At 41.5% G+C, this 20,942-nt stretch overlaps 1 protein-coding gene across 3 annotated transcripts; it reads left to right on the forward strand.

Annotated features, from left to right (window-relative positions):
• The first annotated feature begins 445 nt into the window (after positions 1 to 445).
• On the forward strand, positions 446 to 20,152 carry LOC106612543 (zinc finger and BTB domain-containing protein 44). 3 transcript variants are annotated; one of them, XM_014213776.2, is made up of 6 exons: positions 446 to 719; positions 3,391 to 4,436; positions 5,235 to 5,319; positions 10,219 to 10,370; positions 15,813 to 16,113; positions 17,059 to 20,152. In XM_014213776.2, the coding sequence occupies exons 1-6, from the start codon at positions 616 to 618 to the stop codon at positions 17,351 to 17,353; spliced, it is 1,983 nt and encodes a 660-aa protein (XP_014069251.2). In that variant the 5' UTR covers positions 446 to 615; the 3' UTR covers positions 17,354 to 20,152. The 3 variants fall into 3 exon arrangements, with proteins under 3 accessions (XP_014069251.2, XP_014069253.2, XP_014069252.2); XM_014213778.2 differs by having other exon boundaries at positions 15,813 to 15,896; XM_014213777.2 differs by lacking the exon at positions 446 to 719 and adding an exon at positions 811 to 1,473.
• Positions 20,153 to 20,942: the final 790 nt, after the last annotated feature.

The following is a 20,942-nucleotide window of genomic DNA, read 5'->3' on the forward strand; positions in this document are numbered from 1 at the left end:
AGACAGATGGGTATACAGATAAGATTTACTTGGGTCTCAGCCCATGTGGGGGTGGAGGGGAATGAGGCATTTGATGTAGTGGCTAAACAAGCACTTAGAAGTGGGGATGTTGATGTTGTAGTTTCAATGAGCAAGGCAGAGGCAAAAAGCCTGACATGGACAGTGATGGTACAGAGATGGCAGGAGCAGTGGAATAGAGATACTAAGGGTAGGCATTTATTTCAAGTACAGAGGAAAGTCGGGGAGGGGAGGGCAGGAAGGGACAGGCTCTTTTTTACAAGATTAAGGCTATTTTTACAAGATTAAGGGTGGGACACAGCCTGTTGAATAAAACCTTAAATGTGATAGGAAAGCATCCAACAGGAAAGTGTGATTATTTCCAGGAAACAGAGACTGCGGAGCATATATTGCTAGCGTGGGCAGTATCAGAGGGAAAGAGAGATGCCGAGATTTAGTATGAGGGAGAAGGGGATACAGGAAATTAGTTTAAATAGTATTTTGAGTAGCACGTCATTAGATATAGTCTCAAATATATTTTTTAAGATAAACGGGTCTGGACGGTAGGATTTAGTTTCTCCGTCTCTGGCCCACACTCCAGTACAGTAGGTGGCGGTCATGCACCATAACGTTGGATGCCAACCGCAAATAAACCCCACCGAAGAAGAAGTCTTGACTGGCATGGTGGAGCACTGGTTGTCGAGTGCATGTTGCAACATTTGGTGAGACCACATGGCTACTGAGGCTTGTGAGAGGAACTGTTTAAAGAAAATGGACACTTGCCATCTAGGGTGCATCACGTCTTGTGTCTCATTTTTGGTCTATTGATAAATGTTTTACTTGTATTGGTTTCAAAAGTGTTCATGAGCGCTACTGGAACTGAAATGAGGAAAAGTGCATTCTGAACTGATTTTAACCATGCCTTATATTTATTAAATGTTGGGAAATTGCCTGTGCTTTGTTGGTACTTCACCCTGCCTGCTCAACCCAGCTCGAAAATAACCTGCCATTTTTCCACCCTGTGATTACAACCATATTTAGCTACATAAATTGCTTTCGAGAGCCGTCAGACATGATCTTTACCAAATCAGATGTTGCCTACTGTAATTGGAGTTGCGCGTTGCATTATGGGACACGAATAAAGTGCAAAAAGGATTTGCACAGAGGCTAGCTAAAATAATCTCAACGAAACGCTAAAAAAAAACAATTTTGTAAACCTTTAAAAAACAACTTGTGCTATCGACAGCTCCAAGTATTAATGAAAATCTCAAATGTATCCGTCTTTGGCCAACGAATGCTTCCCAAGGAATTCCAAAGAACGGGCTAAATAGGCAAGGATAACAACCAGACAGCTTGCAAGTTAGGCTGCTGCACGCCCAGCTGTGGTGTGTTTACATTGGCCTCTTTTGACTCCACAACCCGAGGCCGATCAAGTCGAACAACAGACGGAATCACACACTGTTCTATCGACTGAAGGTATATTTTGTTGCATAGTCAGTAACTAGATCGCAGAACACTGCTAGCTAGCTATAAGGTGCGGAAGCTTGGTGTGTATTTGTAGTTTACTAGCCAGTCAAGTAAACGTTACATCAGATGGCTAGTTTACGTAACTAGCTAGCTGGTGGCTTGTACAAGCCTCTGTAATTGTTCATAGCCAGCGAACTAGTTATTTGTTTTGACTTTTTACAAAGCTTTCTTTTGTTGGCTAACTAGCTTGTAGTTAGCTAGTCAACTAGCTAGATCGCAACTTGTTGTTGCTTGCAGTATGCAAAGCACTGTTAATGTGTACAAGTGAAAATGCTAGCTAGGTTCAGTTGAGCCTACGCCCCCTTCGTCTGTAAACATAATGCCTGTCCCAATTTTGGAGGAGCTCTATTGGCTATTTGTGTCGCACCTGATTTGATTAGTAAGAACTAACAACTTCATTGCAGCAGCTAACGTAAGCTATTTTCGTCCGTATGATGATGAAATCCCAACAACGTTAGTGGAGGCTGTTCAAGTAGGGATAACCTTCTAGAAATAATGTTTTATTTCATAATGCAGGCTTTTAGGCCTAGCTACTCGTCAATAGGTTTTTAGTTTGCGACTTCGATTTGGTGTTTCTACATTGAATTATCTAGGCCTATTTATGGACCCTTCACCTATATAAACTTAGGGCTAGTTCTTGAAAGTTCAAGCCTGGCAATGCTTGAGTCGGCTTTTGGATTAGGTTAGCCAAAACTTAGAATCAAGAGAATATGATTTTGAAAGGTAACAACAACCCACACTCCTCCACTGCAGCTAAAATCAGTGGCATAAGCCTAATTTGCGTTGCCTCTATTGGGCCAACAGCCTGAGAGTATTTCCCCTTTTTTTTCTTAGTGAGAACGGCAAGCTCTCCCAAAGAGAGCCCCTTCAGGAGAGTGTTTTGTTTGATGGAAAATCTCATGCCTCAGAGCAGCCACATGTCTGAGGGGCAGCTGCACTTGTAGTGTGGACTCCACATGAATTTGGATTTCACCATGATGCATCTGCTTTGATTGTTGTTACATAACTTGCCATTTATCCTCCATGCTGTCTACCTCTCTCTTCCACCCTCTCACTGCCCTGCTCTCTTTCACCCTCTCACTGCCTGCTCTCTTTCGTAGTAACTTCTTGGAAGAAACCAAACAGGACCTTTAGGTTAATTTGATATGCTTTTACACAATTACATCATTTGTTTGAACAATTTGGCTGTAGGGTTTCATTGGAATGTAGGATAATGTAAGCAGCACTTCAGTTGTCCTCAACCATCAACAATACAAAAACTTGTAGCAGAAATAAAATGCAGATTGTTTGGTGTTAGGTTAAGTTTGTTTTGAGATTTGTTTATCTTCTTTCTAAACCATAGCAAGAGCTGTAAATACATTGTCTCTGAACATCCACATTTATTTTCTGCTAGTAGCACATTTGTACGTTAGATTTTTGGGGGATGAAATCAATCTGAGTTTCAGTGGGTTTCCAAATGTCAAGAGGGATGTTTCTCTTGGCTCGGCACTCCTTCATCGCCATTTGTTTCTGCATTTCTTCCGCCACCCTGTTAAGACCATGTCGTGAGGCCAAATTAAAGTCACCCCAGACAATACAGACTCTCTGTTAACACTTAATTTGTTAAATTGTAATTCTGTGTGATTACGTAGGCTTAACTGAGCTCCTCTAATCCTATCATCTGACAGAGTAGATTTACTATAGTATGTGGTATTTTCTTTTTTAATACCATGACTGGGTTTATATTTAGGTTGTTTTTGTTTGTTTGTTTGGTATAGCCATTGTTTAACATCCATACAAATAATGAAATACAAACATTACATTGACTTTATAGCAAAGGCCCAATGTAGGCCAACATTGAAGGCTAATTTTCTATTCTTCCTGTAGGTACACTAAGACAAAGATGGGGGTCAAAACCTTTACCCACAGTTCCCCCACACACAGTCAAGAGATGCTGGAAAAACTAAACACTCTGCGCAACGAGGGCCACCTCTGCGACGTCACCATCCGGGTACAGGACAAGTTGTTTCTGGCGCACAAGGTGGTGCTGGCCTGCTGCAGTGAGTTCTTCCGCTCCAAACTAGTAGGCAAGCCTGATGAAGAGGATAAGTTTGTGTTGGATTTGCACCACGTCACGGTGAGCGGCTTCACCCCTCTGCTGGAGTACGCCTACACCTCCACCCTCTCCATCAGCACGGAGAACATCATCGACGTTTTAGCCGCCGCCAGTTACATGCAGATGTTCGCTGTGGCGAGCACGTGCTCAGAATTCATGAAGTCCAGCATCCTCTGGAGTGCCGGGAGCATGGGGCAGGAGAAACCGCAGGAGTCGGCTCTCGGCGAGAGTGCTTCCTCCCACTGCGCCTTGACCCCATTGGACAGCAGCCTGTCGCCTGTATCGTCTGACTGCAGCGTGATGGAGAGGAACATCCCTGTGTGTCGCGAGTCGCGCCGCAAACGTAAGAGCTTTATCATGATGTCCCCAGAGAGCCCACTCAAATGCACCTCGCAGATCACCTCGCCGCAGATGCCCAACCCATCGCCCTCCTCCTTCTCTGAGACCACCACCCAACCAGTGGACTCTTCCCTGGCCTTCCCGTGGACGTTCCCCTTCGGTATCGACCGGAGGTTCCACCCGGATAAGCAGCCCAAGCTTCCCGAGAGCCCATGCCGTCTGGACCAGGCAGGGCCCTCGGAGGTGAGCCGCCGTCTGAGTGACTTCCTGGCCTGCGAAAGCTCCATTAAGGTGCCGCTGGCGGGCCCTGAGGAGGACGTGCGTGTGAAGGTGGAGCGGCTGAGTGACGAGGAGGTCCAGGAGACGTCGTCGCAGCCCGTCAGCGCTTCCCAGAGTTCCCTGAGTGACCAGCAGACAGTACCCTGCAGCGAACAGGTCCAGGAGGACCTGCTCATCAGCCCACAGTCCTCCTCCATAGGTATGGGTCTCTCAAACTGACAACACTTAGATGGTTTCAGACCTCAACAGTAGTCTTATGTCAAGGTGAGATTGCATCCCACGCCTACGGTTGTGGATTTTTAGCTAAATGCTTCATCCCCAAATTAATGGAAGAGCTAGGCCTAACCGCATAGTCTGGTGTGCATATCTTTTCCATTCGTTTTGAATTGCGGCATGTAGCTGGGTCTACATAATGGATGACCTAGGATGTGGACTTATCTCAATACAAGACCACCAACTTTTTTTCCTCTTTACACTTTTTGGGAGTGTAATTTACCACAATTTAAAGGGCTAATTTGCAGTTGCTACATACCTTTTTTTAGAAATTAATTATATTTAGCCCTACCCTATTGATTCTTGGAGGATATAACTTAAAGTCATCATGAACTTTTTTCAACTATCGTACCCAATCAGAACCCAAAATATAATCTTGTTTTACTCAAAGTAACAAAGTAGGCTTAAATATAAACAAACACTGGATAGCCTCAAAACATTTTTTAAATTATAATTTTGATGTTATGAATGGTCAATCCTTGGATCGATAGCTCTGTCTGAATTTGAGTGGCTACATTTCTCTAGCCCCATTCCTCAACTGTTTTCCCAAACAGTGGTGGGAAGGACACTCAATTGCTTCAACTGCGGATTGCCACTTTAAAGCTATTAATTCTTTGCATTAGATCTGTGTATGGGTTCGATCCCGAACCATGTCTTATGGAAATCAGACAGAGAAAGAGCTAGTAACTGGGGGGAATTATATTTCTTCTTTGTTTTGGCATAGGTTCGATAGATGAGGGAGTCACAGAAGGGTTGCCCTCAATGCAAAGTACATCCAATGCTGGAGGTCATGCTGAGGATGATGAAAGGTAACAATATGATTGGTTGAAGCCTTAGTAGAACAGATGGTACGGAAGAAGTAGATGGATATATACAGTTGAAGTCGGAAGTTTACATACACTTAGGTTGGTGTCATTAAAACTCGTCTTTCAACCACTCCACAAATTTCTTGTCGACAAACTATAGTTTTGGCAAGTCAGTTAGGACATCTACTTTTTGCATGACACAAGTAATTGTTCCAGCAATTGTTTACAGACAAATTATTTCACTTATAATTCACTGTATGCCAATTCCAGTGGGTCAGAAGTTTACATACACTAAGTTGACTGTGCCTTTAAACAGCTTGGAAAATTCCAGAAAATGATGTCCTGGCTTTAGAAGCTTCTGATGGGCTAATTGACATCATTTGAGTCAATTGGAGGTGTACCTGTGGATGTATTTCAAGGCCTACCTTCAAACTCAGTGCCTCTTTGCTTGACATCATGGGAAAATCTAAAGAAATCAGCCAAGACCTCAGAAAACAAATTGTTGACCTCTACAAGTCTGGTTCATCCTTGGGAGCAATTTCCAAACGCCTGACGGTACCACGTTCATCTGTACAAACAATAGTATGCAGGTTTAAACTACATGGGACCACACAGCCGTCATAGCGCTCAGGAAGGAGACGCGTTCTGTCTTCTAGAGATTAACGTACTTTGGTGCGAAAAGTGCAAATCAATCCCAGAACAACAGCAAAGGACCTTGTGAAGATGCTGGAGGAAACAGGTACAAAAGTATCTATATCCACAGTAAAACGAGTCGTATATCGACATAACCTGAAAGGCCACTCGGCAAGGAAGAATCCACTGCTCCAAAACCATCATAAAAAAGCCAGACTACGGTTTGCAACTGCACATGGGGACAAAGATTGTACCTTTTGGAGAAATGTCCTCTAGTCTGATGAAACAAAAATAGAACTGTTTGGCCATAATGACCATCGTTATGTTTGGAGGAAAAAGGGGGAGGCTTGCAAGCCGAAGAACACCATCCCAACCGTGAAGCACGGGGGTGGCAGCATCATGTTGTGGGGGTGCTTTGCTGAAGGAGGGACTGGTGCTCTTCACAAAATAGATGGCATCATGAGGTAGGAAAATTTTGTGGATATATTGAAGCAACATCTCAAGACATCAGTCAGGAAGTTAAAGCTTGGTTGCAAATGGGTCTTCCAAATGGACAATGACCCCAAGCATACTTCCAGAGGACAACAAAGCCAAGGTATTGGAGTGGCCATCACAAAGCCCTGACCTCAATCCTATAGGACATTTGTGGGCAGAACTGAAAAAGTGTGTGTGAGCAAGGAGGCCTACAAACCTGACTCAGTTACACTATCTCTGTCAGGAGGAATGGGCCAAAATTCACCCAACTTATTGTGGGAAGGTTGTGGAAGGCTACCTGAAACACTTGACCCAAGTTAAACAATTTTAATGGCAATGCTACCAAATACTAATTGAGTGTATGTACAGTGCCTTGCGAAAGTATTCGGCCCCCTTGAACTTTTCGACCTTTTGCCACATTTCAGGCTTCAAACATAAAGATATAAAACTGTAATTTTTTGTGAAGAATAAACAACAAGTGGGACACAATCATGAAGTGGAATGAAATTTATTGGATATTTCAAACTTTTTTAACAAATAAAAAACTTAAATTGGGCGTGCAAAATTATTCAGCCCCCTTAAGTTAATACTTTGTAGCGCCACCTTTTGCTGCGATTACAGCTGTAAGTCGCTTGGGGTATGTCTCTATCAGTTTTGCACATCGAGAGACTGAAATTTTTGCCCATTCCTCCTTGCAAAACAGCTCGAGCTCAGTGAGGTTGGATGGAGAGTGTTTGTGAACAGCAGTTTTCAGTTCTTTCCACAGATTCTCGATTGGATTCAGGTCTGGACTTTGACTTGGCCATTCTAACACCTGGATATGTTTATTTGTGAACCATTCCATTGTAGATTTTGCTTTATGTTTTGGTTCATTGTCTTGTTGGAAGACAAATCTCCGTCCCAGTCTCAGGTCTTTTGCAGACTCCATCAGGTTTTCTTCCAGAATGGTCCAGTATTTGGCTCCATCCATCTTCCCATCAATTTTAACCATCTTCCCTGCCCCTGCTGAAGAAAAGCAGGCCCAAACCATGATGCTGCCACCACCATGTTTGACAGTGGGGATGGTGTGTTCAGGGTGATGGGCTGTGTTGCTTTTACGCCAAACATAACATTTTGCATTGTTGCCAAAAAGTTCGATTTTGGTTTCATCTGACCAGAGCACCTTCTTCCACATGTTTGGTGTGTCTCCCAGGTGGCTAGTGGCAAACTTTAAACGACACTTTTTATGGATATCTTTAAGAAATGGCTTTCTTCTTGCCACTCTTCCATAAAGGCCAGATTTGTGCAGTATACGACTGATTGTTGTCCTATGGACAGAGTCTCCCACCTCAGCTGTAGATCTCTGCAGTTCATCCAGAGTGATCATGGGCCTCTTGGCTGCATCTCTGATCAGTCTTCTCCTTGTATGAGCTGAAAGTTTAGAGGGACGGCCGGGTCTTCGTAGATTTGCAGTGGTCTGATACTCCTTCCATTTCAATATTATCGCTTGCACAGTGCTCCTTGGGATGTTTAAAGCTTGGGAAATCTTTTTGTATCCAAATCCGGCTTTAAACTTCTCCACAACAGTATCTCGGACCTGCCTGGTGTGTTCCTTGTTCTTCATGATGCTCTCTGCGCTTTAAACGGACCTCTGAGACTATCACAGAGCAGGTGCATTGATACGGAGACTTGATTACACACAGGTGGATTCTATTTATCATCATTAGTCATTTAGGTCAACATTGGATCATTCAGAGATCCTCACTGAACTTCTGGAGAGAGTTTGCTGCACTGAAAGTAAAGGGGCTGAATAATTTTGCACGGCCAATTTTTCAGTTTTTTATTTGTTCAAAAAGTTTGAAATATCCAATAAATTTCGTTCCACTTCATAATTGTGTCCCACTTGTTGTTGATTCTTCACAAAAAAATTACAGTTTTATATCTTTATGTTTGAAGCCTGAAATGTGGCAAAAGGTCAAAGTTCAAGGGGGCCGAATACTTTCGCAAGGCACTGTAAACTTCTGACCCACTGGGAATGTGATGAAAGAAATAAAAGCTGAAATAAATCACTCTAATATTATTCTGACATTTCACATTTCACAAACTTCTGACTTCAACTGTATACACAGTACCACTCGTAAGTTTGGACACACCTACTTATTCCAGGGTTTTTCTTTATTTTGATTTTTTTTCTACATTGTAGAATAATAGTGAAGACATCAGAGCTATGAAATAACACACATGGAGTCATGAAGTAACCAAAAAAGTGTTAAACAAATCAACATGTATTTTATATTTGAGATTCTTCAAAGTACTTACCCTTTGCCTTGATGACAGCTTTGCACACTCTTGGCATTATCTCAACCAGCTTCATGAGGTAGTAACCTGGAATGCATTCCAATTAACAGGTGTGCCTTGTTAAAAGTACATTTTCTGAAATGTCTTTCCTTAATTCTTTTGAGCCAATCTGTTGTGTTGTGACAAGGTAGGGGTGGTATACAGAAGATAGCCCAATTTGGTAAAAGACCAAGTCCATATTATGGCAAGAACAGCTCAAATAAGAAAAGAGAAATGACAGTCCATCATTACTTTAAGACATGAAGGTCCGTCAATACAGAAAATGTCAAGAACTTTCAAAGTTTCTTCAAGTGCAGTCACAAAAACCATCAAGCGCTATGATGAAACTGGCTGTCATGAGGACCGCCACAGGAAAGGAAGACCCAGAGTTACCTCTGCTGCAGAGAGGTAGTTCATTAGATACCAGCCTCAGAAATTGCAGCCCAAATAAATGCTTCACGGAGTTCAAGTAACAGACATATCTCAACATCAACTGTTCAGAGGAGACTGCATGAATCAGGCCTTCATTGTCGAATTGCTGCAAAGAAACCACTACTAAAGGACACCAATAATAAGAGGAGACTTGCTTGGGCCAAGAAACTTGAGCAATGGACATTAGACCGGTGGAAATCTGTCCTTTTGGTCTGATGAGTCAAATTTGAGATTTTTGGTTCCAGATGCAGAGTAGGTAAACGGATAATCTCTATATGTGTGGCTCCCACCGTGAAGCATGGAGGAGGAGATGTGGGAGTGCTTTGCTGGTGACACTGTCAGTTTATTTAGAGTTTAAGGCATACTTCACCAGCATGGCTACCACAGCATTCTGCGGCAATACGCCATCCCATCTGGTTTGCGTTTAGTGGGACTATGACCCAAAACACACCTCCGGGCTGTGTAAGGGCTATTTGACCAAGAAGGAGAGGGATGGAGTGCTGCATCAGATGACCTGGCCTCCACAATCACCCGACCTCAACCTAATTGAGATGGTTTGGAATGAGTTGGACCGCAGAGTGAAGGAAAAGCAGCCAACAAGTGCTCAGCATATGTGGAAACTCCTTCAAGACTGTTGGAAAAGCGTTCCATGTGAAGCTGGTTGAGAGAATGCCAAGAGTGTGCAAAGCTGACATTAAGGCAAAGGGTGGCTACTTTGAAGAATATAAAATATATTAGTATTTATTTAACACTTAATTAACATTTTTGGTTACTACATTATTTCATACTTTTGGTGTCTTAGCTATTATTTATTCTACAATGTAGAAAATAGTTCACAAAAATTGAAAAACCCTTGAATGAGTACGTTCTTCCAAACTTTTGACTGATTGTGTGTGTGTGTGTGTGTGTTCCATTTTGCCTTTTCAGCTGGTATGGAATCCTTGGGTCTTGATGTTTTTATGATGAAGGTTTTGATCTGGCACCACAAGCTTTACCAAATGTGTGCGTACCTCACTTAAGCACCACATCCTCTTTATTGTTTCTCAGATTAGAAAGCCTCCAGTACCCTTACCACTTATACATAAGCCCTTCCATCCGCCCTGGCACTAACGGGCCTGACAGACCTTTCCAGTGCCCCACGTGTGGCGTCCGATTCACCCGCATACAGAACTTGAAGCAACATATGCTCATCCACTCTGGTAGGTATTTCCGCACATCCACTATGCAGTTGGAGAAGGCTGTGTAGACTAACTACTGATCTGCGACCTGTTATGTCCTATCTGTTATGTCATAGGTACCCATCTGGAAAGTAGCTCATGTGACTTGTACTGTATTTACATTGCCCCCTACAGTAGTTCCATGCGTCCTCTATCCACCCGATGATAGGAGCCGGAGATCAATGGTATGAATGGCTATTTAATAGTTTGACTCATGGCACACTGTGGAGAAGGATGAAGGGCATTCCAGGGAACATTGATTTTGGAAACACTTGAGGCTTAGTGTTTCCCGCCTCGGTTGACATCGGAAAAACACACTCATCAAGCGCACACATGTCCAAACTCATGCTTGACAACAGTGGAACATTATAACAGGAAATGTCAACCAAATATCGACACTAATTTCAACTTGACTCTTAAACTTCACAAACAAGCAGTGCTACATTCAATGAGATCGAGTGTTGTTGTTTCAACGTTTCCAGCCCTTGATACAACAAGTTAGATTTTTGGAGTGTAATGTCCCATTTAATGTCTCCTATAAGCTTGAAGCATGAAGTTGTCCAAAAGTAATCAGGCTGCATGTGAACAGTCCCATTTGTGCAGCCATGCACAGTTACAGCATGTGGAAAGTAACTAACTATAGGCTGCAGGCAAGGACTCCATATTGTGTCCCAACAAATAATGGGATAATTGTCTCTGGTACTCCAAACATCAGACACACACTGCTCACATTCATCAAGAAGACCATCAGGGTTCTATCCCCCAGCCAACACACACATCTACTAGACCCAATTATGAAATATATAGTGGATTATTCCATCAAAGCAAGAGGGGGGGGGGGGGTGCTCTCTACTCTGCAGCCCTGTAGCTGTGTCCAGAGGTTTTTCACTACTGTAGCTCCTATGGGTTGTTATTTTAAACTGGCCAGTCAAGTATACCGTAGAGTAGGGCTGACTATCTGGTTGAAAATACCTCATGGGGCTCAAGTATTTTTCTTCAGGGTCTTTTAAGCTCGATCCATAGTGTTGTATGCAGTTAAAAGTAATGCAGTTCACGTCTGCTTAAATGAACCTTCTCTGGCTCTGCACAATAGGCTTCATTGGAAATTCTCGTAAACGTACGCCTCAAAGTGTCGTTGATGTATTTTTATATTTCTCATTGAAAAAAGTCAGGCTTAATCTTAGCTGTGGCATGTTTACGAGGGCCATAAATAACTGAGTCAACGGAAGCTCTTTTTGTTGTATTCCATGGCCACTGAGTTCTATGGAAATAATGACTCGTGTGCCAACTCAATCTCCCTTCATATTGTTCCTCTGGTCCGTTCGGCACAGAAATGGTTGTTGCGGCCCGTGTGTCAATGAACCATGCGTGACATTGGAGACTGGATGCCTTTGTCACAGAACACAGACAGCTGATGTTCTGAAAGAGCTGCAAAATTTGGATCCCTACAAATCAGCTGGGCTAGGCAATCTGGACCCTCTCTTTCTAAAATGATCTGCCGAAATTGTTGCCACCCCTATTACTAGCCTGTTCAACCTCTCTTTCGTATCGTCTGAGATCCCCAAAGATTGGAAAGCTGCCGCGGTCATCCCCCCTCTTCAAAGGGGGAGACACTCTAGACCCAATCTGTTATAGACCTATATCCATCCTGCCCTGCCTTTCTAAAATCTTTGAAAGCCAAGTTAACAAACAGATCACCGACCATTTCAAATCCCACCGTACCTTCTCCACTATGCAATCTGGTTTCCGAGCTGGTCATGGATGCACCTCAGCCACGCTCAAGGTCCTAAACGATATCATAACCGCCATCAATAAAAGACAGTACTATGCAGCCGTCTTCATCGACCTGGCCAAGGCTTTCGACTCTGTCAATCACCGCATTCTTATCAGCAGACTCAATAGCCTTGGTTTCTCAAATGACTGCCGTGCCTGGTTCACCAACTACTTCTCTGATAGAGTTCAGTGTGTCAAATCGGAGGGCCTGTTGTCCGGACCCCTGGCAGTCTCTATGGGTGTGCCACAGGGTTCAATTCTTGGGCCGACTCTTTTCTCTGTATATATCAATGATGTCGCTCTTGCTGCTGGTGATTCTCTGATCCACCTCTACGCAGACGACACCATTCTGTATACATCTGGCCCTTCTTTGGACACTGTGTTAACAAACCTCCAAACGAGCTTCAATGGGGGCGGCAGGTAGCCTAGTGGTTAGAGCGTTGAACTTGTAACCGAAAGGTTGCAAGATCGAATCCCTGAGCTGACAAGATAAAATCTCTCGTTCTGCCCCTGAACAAGGCAGTTAAAACCTCTTACATCTAGATGTTCCGCTAGCGGAACACGGGTCCAATATCCAATGATAGGGCGTGGCGCGAATTACAAATTCCTCAAAAATCCCAAAACTTCCATTTTTCAAACATATGACTATTTTACACCATTTTAAAGACAAGACTCTCCTTTATCTAACCACATTGTCCGATTTCAAAAAGGCTTTCAAAAAGGCTTTACAGCGAAAGCAAAACATTAGATTACGTCAGGAGAGTAGCCAGCCAGAAATAATCACACACCCATTTTTCAAGCTAGCATATAATGTCACAAAAACCAAAACCACAGCTAAATGCAGCACTAACCTTTGATCTTCATCAGATGACTCTAGGACATTATGTTATACAATACATGCATGTTTTGTTCAATCAAGTTCATATTTATATCAAAAACCAGCTTTTTACATTCGCATGTGACGTTCAGAACTAGCATACCCACCGAACACTTCCGGTGAATCTACTAAATTACTCACGATAAACGTTCACAAAAAACATAACAATTATTTTAAGAATTATAGATACAGAACTCCTTTATGCAATCGCGGTGTCCGATTTTAAAATAGCTTTTCGGTGAAAGCACATTTTGCAATATTCTGAGTAGATAGCTAGCCTGTGATGTCCGGGCTATTTTGACACCCACCAAGTTTGGCACTCACCAATCTCAGATTTACTATGAGAAAATTTTTATTACCTTTGCTGTTCTTTGTCAGAATGCACTCCCAGGACTTCTACTTCCACACCAATGTTGTTTTTGTTCCAAATAATCCATAGTTATATCCAAATAGTGGCGTTTTGTTCTTGCGTTCAAGACACTATCCGAAGGGTGACGCGCCGGCGCGTATCGTGACACAAAATTTCAAAATATTCCATTACCGTACTTCGAAGCATGTCAAACGCTGTTTAAAATCAATTTTTATGCGATTTTTCTCGTAAAATAGCGATAATATTCCGACCGGGAGTCGTCTTTTTCTTTCAAAGACTGAAAATGTAAAATGGACTCTTCACGTGCACGCGCGCACCCGTTTCATTGTTCTCAGATCGACCACTATCCAAATGCGCTACTGTTTTTCAGCCAGGGACTGCAGAGTCATCATTCCCCGTTCTGGCACCTTCTGAAAGCCTATGGGAGCCTTAGAAAATGTCACGTTACAGCAGAGATCCTCTATTTTCCATAAAGAGGCTATAGAAGGCACTTCCTATATGCAATCTTCTCAGGTTTTGGCCTGCCATATGAGTTCTGTTATACTCACAGACACCATTCAAACAGTTTTAGAAACTTTAGGGTGTTTTCTATCCAAATCAATCAATTATATGCATATTCTAGTTTCTGGGCAGGAGTAATAACCAGATTAAATCGGGTACGTTTTTTTTATCCGGCAGTGAAAATACTGCCCCCTAGCCTAAACAGGTTAACCCACTGTTCCTAGGCCGTCATTGAAAATAAGAATTTCTTCTTAACTGACTTGCCGGACCTCTGGCAGTCTCTATGGGGGTACCATAGGGTTCAATTCTCGGGCCGACTCTTTTCTCTGTATATATCAACAATGTCGCTCTTGCTGCGGGTGATTCCCTGATCCACCTCTACGCAGACCACACCATTCTGTATACATCTGGCCCTTCTTTGGACACTGTGTTAACTAACCTCCAAACGAGCTTCAATGCCATACGACGCTCCTTCTGTGGCCTCCAACTGCTCTTAAGCGCGAGCAAAACCAAATGCATGCTTTTCAACCGTTCGCTGCCCGAACCTGCCCGCCCGACTAGCATCACTACTCTGGATGGTTCTGACCTAGAATACGTGGACAATTACAAATACCTAGGTGTCTGGCTAGATTGTAAACTCTCCTTCCAGACTCATATCAAACATCTCCAATCCAAAATCAAATCTACAATCGGCTTTCTATTTCGCAACAATGCATCCTTCACTCACGCCACCCTAGTAAAACTGACTATCCTACCGATCCTCGACTTTGGCGACGTCATCTACAAAATATCTTCCAATATTCTACTCAGCAAATTGAATGCAGTCTATCACAGTGCCATGCGTTTTGTTACCAAAGCGCCGTATACCACCCACCACTGCGACCTGTATGCTCTAGTCGGCTGGCCCTCGCTACATATTCGTCGCCAGACCCACTGGCTCCAGGTCATCTATAAGTCTATGCTAGGTAAAGCTCCGCCTTATCTCAGCTCACTGGTCACGAAAACAACACCCACCCGTAGCACGCGCTCCAGCAGGTCTATCTCACTGGTCATCCCCAAAGCCAACACCTCCTTTGGCTGCCTTTGCTTCCGGTTTTCTGCGGTCAGTGACTGGAACGAATTGCAAAAATCGCTGAAGCTGGAGACTTACATTTCCCTCACTAACTTTAAACATCAGCTATCTGAGCAGCTAACCGATCGCTGCAGCTGTACATAGTCCATCTGTAAATAGCCCACCCAATCTACCTACCTCATCCCCATATTGTTTTTATTTACTTTGCTGCTCTTTTGCACACCAGTATCACTACTTACACACCATCATCTTCTCATCATCTGCTCATCTATCACTCCAGTGTTTATCTGCTAAATTGTAATTACTTTGCTACTATGGCCTATTTATTGCCTTACCACCTCATGCCATTTACACACACTGTATATAGACTTTCTTTTTTTCTATTGTGTTATTGACTATACGCTTGTTTATTCCATGTGTAACTGTGTTGTTTCTGTCGCACTGCTTTGCTTTATCTTGGCCAGGTCGCAGTTGTAAATGAGAACTTGTTCTCAACTGGCCTACTTGGTTAAATAAAGGTGAAATTAAAATAAATAAAAACCAGTTTGTTTAGTGTGCGCGCATACTATATTGTAGGTCATGCAATGATGATTTCTACCCGTTTCTGTAGCTATTATGCTGACAAATTTTATAGACCTATTTTTAACTCACATTTTACTTTTTTGTGATAAATTTTTTAACACCGACATCTGTTTTTAGTTTTGTGATAGTTTTAACATTAACAGTTCTAAAAATCAATGTCATAATGCAGAATTCATAGTTAATCTATTGTAGTGATTCTAATGTGCAACACAAGTAATCTTTCTCTTTTGTTCATCCCTTTCTCAACAGGCATTAAGCCCTTCCAGTGTGATCGCTGTGGGAAAAAGTTCACACGGGCCTACTCCCTGAAGATGCACCGGCTGAAGCACGAAGGTAAACGCTGTTTCCGGTGCCAGATTTGTAGTGCCACATTCACGTCCTTCGGCGAATACAAGCACCACATGAGGGTGTCCCGCCACATAATCCGCAAGCCCCGGATTTACGAGTGCAAAACGTGCGGCGCCATGTTTACCAACTCTGGCAATTTAATTGTACACCTGCGGAGTCTGAACCATGAGGCATCTGAACTAGCAAACTACTTCCAGAGCAGGTGAGGAGTCCCGGGGTGTCGTCCCTTCATTTACTCAGCTTAACGTAGCACAGGAAATAAGCAAAAAATACAAATAAATCTCCCATAGTGGCCGTGTTCAGGGAGAAATACTATTTCAAGCTATTCGGAATTGGTTCATTACACAGGCCCAACTAACTGTTGCACACTAAGCATACCGTAAAACTTACAGTACAACACATCTCAGTCATGCTGAATGTGGTTCAAAGCAGTCTTTGGCCACTTTCCTCATCCCTATTTAGTGGGATATATAATGTAGAATAGACTATTACATTAGTTACTATTGTGTATTTTGTTGTCTAATTTATTAATTGAACCATTCCATGCAGTTATCTTAGTTGCTAGCCTTTGAGAAACATACAGTATCAAATGATGCGTGTTAGGGGCTTTAAATCCTTTCGTCTTGTTTGCAACAATTTGGATAAATTACATAACCTATTTCTGTCAGAATGCATTTTCCATTTTCCATATAGGAATTTCACTCCGTTTTAATGGCTTTCATTTAAATGTATTGCTCATAGAACTTAAAGTACTTCTACATAAAGCAGACATGGACTCATATATTCTAGACTTTTCCACTTCTTAATCAACTCAAGCCCTCACAGGTTTTTTAGGGCTCAAATGGGCCACTGACTTTTTAAAATGTTATAGTATAGTATGTCTACGCCTGAGATCATAACACTGTATGGAAAATTCTTTGGCGATCCAGTTTAATTCTCAAAAAACAGATCACAGGCCTCACACAGCCCTCACATAAAAGATCTGTCACCGTATTATCTTTCAAGAAAATGGGCCGATTTCCATCCGTTTTTCAAATTGCTTTAAACTTACACCATATTTACTGTGTAGTCTACTTTATATAGGAGGTTTAGAGACACCTTTTATCAACAGCCTTTTCTCGTCTGTTATGTCTCTACGTGGTCCCAGTGATTTCCTCATGCCCGACTACCTGAGCCAAGTGCAGGAGGAGGAGACTCTGGGGCAGTACGAGCTGGTGGAGCACGGCTTCGAAGGCAACAACTCGTCTGTCCAGATGGCGGTCATCTCCCAGGTCTCCTCCACCCAGAATTGCGAGAGCAGCACCTTCCCCCTGGACCCCTTATCCCTGAAGGACGAAAAGGTGTCGGAGGAGCCAAAGACAAACGGCAGTAGCAGCTCCCCGGATGGCTCTGAGGAGGAGAACGCCCATATCAAAGAGCTGGCTTCCATTTCGATTGAGTGACCGTCACCTAATTGTCCACCACGCCCCCCCCCTTCCAATCCAAAGCCCTGACTTTGGAAAGTGCCTGAGATTGCCCCTCTTAACATTCACCTCTAGAATTGGAGGTTTTAACTTTACTAACAGTGACAAGTAGTTTCTTTCCTTACTTATTGGATTATTGTTTTTATATAATGAAAGTTCATATGATAGACGCCGTCTTACTTCTTGAGTGCCGTCGCTTTGGGCAAGCTTAGTGTTACTAAATATTGTTTGATAATCGAATGCTACGTTGGATTTTGTCGTGATCTATGTTAGAGGTGTGTATGCATTCCTTTGTGAGTAGGAGCACAGTACATTTTAAACTTTTTCACACAAAAAAAGTTTGAACATGAAATTGCATCGTAGAGCTCTTTGTCTCTCACTTTCGTTATGAAATGAACTGTAGCTACTACACTTGACTTGTATTGGGTGTTAATGTAGGTATCTACTGGTGGCTTAGACCCGCAAAGGCATGGCAGCATAGCATTTTATTTCATACGCGAAGTCAGTCGTTAAATCATCAAGAAAGACGCAGTGCAGTGGCTGCCCATTTCCGATATCTGGAACAGCTAGGCTAAGTTCAAATGTGAAGTTGAAGTGGAGTAAATTTGTCAGACCTATTTCATTAATACTTGTCCCTAACATTTCTTGTGTGGTGGAAGTCTCTATACTGAAGTATTTGTAATATGTCAGCTGTGTCACTATAACTACAATTTGTTAAATGTCAAAAACAATTGTCACTACCGTGACGTAGAAGTAATATATCACCGTAAGTGACGTATTACTAATATGTCAGCTTTGGTGACATAACTACTATACTTTAATGTCACTATTTTGACATATTATAATGAAACCATGTTGCATTTGGTGGAGAATGTGTTGGTAAATTTACACTGACTGTTTACTTAGGACATGACATTTCAGAAGCTAGTGTCTTGACTGTGGGTGACATTCTTCGGACTAACGTTGTACTAATCAAGTGGTCAGCACATTAGAATTTGTAGCTGGGTGCCTTGCTTTTACTGTGAGTTGAGTTGTGTAATTCAATGTATATGGAGCCAGGAGAGGTCTTCAATGACATGGCAAACATGACATTGCTTTGTATCATGAAGTGTGATCGATGGGTATTTTAGTCTTCATGGTGTTCTAGGTTCACCTTGCAATTTTCCAGTTTCAAGTACAGGTTAACTTTTTCAACAGAAATCTTGCCCTAGCTTAGACACCTGTTACTATATATTGCTTAGACACCTGTTACATTGAGCTATCACTAGTCAGTTGCATATCACCATGCTTTTATAATAAGGTGGTGATTCTCCATTGATTGAAATGCTACTGGTATTTATTTTTTCGTTGTGTTCCATGCCATTAAGTGTAGTCCTTATCAATTCACTTAATCTTGGTAGTTCTGCAAAAAAACGAAAGGACTTTTGCAAGCCAATGAAATGCAAATTAGATTAGAAACTCCATTAACATTAGTTGGTATTGAATTCTTGACATCTCAACCAGTAATTTCTGGAATTTGAGATTGGTGTAGTAGGTCCTAAAATTGTTACCAGGAAAATAAGAATTTGATGACATTTAACATGTGGAATCTGTTAGCTTAGGTTCAGAGAAGTAACATCATAGTTTGTTTTACTATCATGGAATGGGTGCTCAGAGATTTGTTTTATGATTATGTATCGTGCCATCCAATCAACCGTTCCTAAAAGATGTGGCATTTAGCCTAACTACCCCATGTCTGGGTAACAATCAAGCTCTCCTATTGCACCAAATGTTCCCAATCCCTTTGGGGTTGACCTATCTACCATTTGAATCTATCGTTGCTGTTGACATTATAAAGTAATGAGCTAATCATGCTTGGTTTCTCCATGCTATTGAAATATTGTGCACAGGAAATGTCATTTTCGCTCCGATAGACACTATCATACTGTGCGTTGGAGAAAGTATAGCCTTATATTGGCCCTTGCATAGATTCAACCTGCACAATTTAAAATCTTGAGACATTCTTTTTTTTCTTACGTTTGAGCATTTTAGCGCTTAAGTAAGCTTGTGTTTTGCCTGTGTTTGTTTCTGTGTGTATTCATATACCTTTTTAATAAAGAAATGCTGCTGTTTTGTTAACTTAAAGTGCCCAAATATTTTTAGTCAACCTAATGTGTGCAATAAATGGACAAGCTGTTTATATTTTGTCTGAATAATGAAAGAAAAGAATGTACTGTTTTTGTGTTGTTGTGTACTTACAATGTGACAAATTAACTGAAGAAAAATAAGTGAGAATCCACTCAATCTGTGAAAATCGTGAACAAAGCTTAAATTTTGATATTTTAAAATTTTGTATTTTTACATTTCTCCTAGGATTGTGAAATGCGCATTCATTTAAAAGTCCTGTGAATCTGAGAATGTGCATTCTTCTGTTTTCTATTCATTAAGGTCTTGTTGAGGCGTTAGACCTCAGCACATATCAGCTTTTTGTTCTTGATTTTACTCCATCTAAAGTTTTTACAGATATTAGCATGTCTTTTCTTTGTTCCCCAGATGTAGCTTCTCTTTTGTGCAATGTTTAAAACATGTATTGATTACATATGCCTTTTTAACGTATACATTATATATATATATACATTTCCTGGTTCATATTGTTTGATGAAAATATGAAAAAACGGTAGCTCTTAGTTATACATGATATATTTTTGTGACTTTTTTTGTATTATGTTTGCTGTTTTATGAATATACCATCTTTTGGATATTCTTGTTTAAATGTGAATAAAACAAAATGGTTAAGGAGTGTGGCCTTTTTTGTGTTCACTTTGTCCGCAAACACGTGTGTGTGTTTTCTTTATGATGTAGATTCATTTCCAACTTAGTTTGGATGATTGAACAATATGTATTTGACTTTCATTTAATGGTTTTAAACATCCCCATAATGCAATTCGCACATGGTGCAAGAGCAAAAATGTTTGTGGTTTCATAAGCAAGTATTTACTTAGACAGTGTTGAATGTTTTTAACTTTTCCAGATCATTTCCAAGATGAACTGATGAAACCACTTTCTACTGCTATACAGTTAATGGATGTTCCCAATTCTGATCTGATGTGTTTTTTTCCTAGTTATGTTGTGAAGAGGGGTGTTTTGTACAGTACAAAAAAACTACTCAAATGTAAATGAAAACTTGCATAGATTCCCACCCCCTTGCCCAAGTTATTTATTTTTGCGGACATGAAAGGACAACGTATCTGGTATACATCACCTACACAGTCTTCTGACTGGAGCACATGCCTATAAATGATTTTTCTTAGCTATATGCCAAAACAATAAAACCCACCAACCTCAAAAACACAATTCTGAATCATTATGCTTTCACACTTGCCTAATGATGGTGTTTGTTTTTCCTGCTCATAACCCTGTTGACTACTGCCTATTGCTATGAAAAGCACTGTAGACAACAGATTAAGTTAATGAAATATACTTATTCTTGATTATTCTCATTAATTGCCATGTACATTTTTTGTTTTTCATGGCATTAATCTATTATATACTTAAAGTCTAAGACAATTCTAAGATGCATTATGTGGTT

This window comes from Salmo salar, chromosome ssa09, assembly GCF_905237065.1.
Source record: "Salmo salar chromosome ssa09, Ssal_v3.1, whole genome shotgun sequence".
In the NCBI taxonomy this organism is placed as follows: Eukaryota; Metazoa; Chordata; class Actinopteri; order Salmoniformes; family Salmonidae; genus Salmo; species Salmo salar.

What these genes read in the sequence shown, in the direction of transcription:
- LOC106612543 (XM_014213776.2), top strand. Translation starts at nt 616, where the DNA reads ATGCACCATAACGTTGGATGCCAACCGCAAATAAACCCCACCGAAGAA. An exon ending in AGTGCATGTTGCAACATTTG is followed by an intron (nt 720 to 3,390) that starts GTGAGACCACAT and finishes TTCTTCCTGTAG; the next exon opens with GTACACTAAGACAAAGATGG. An exon ending in GCAAACTACTTCCAGAGCAG is followed by an intron (nt 16,114 to 17,058) that starts GTGAGGAGTCCC and finishes ACGTGGTCCCAG; the next exon opens with TGATTTCCTCATGCCCGACT.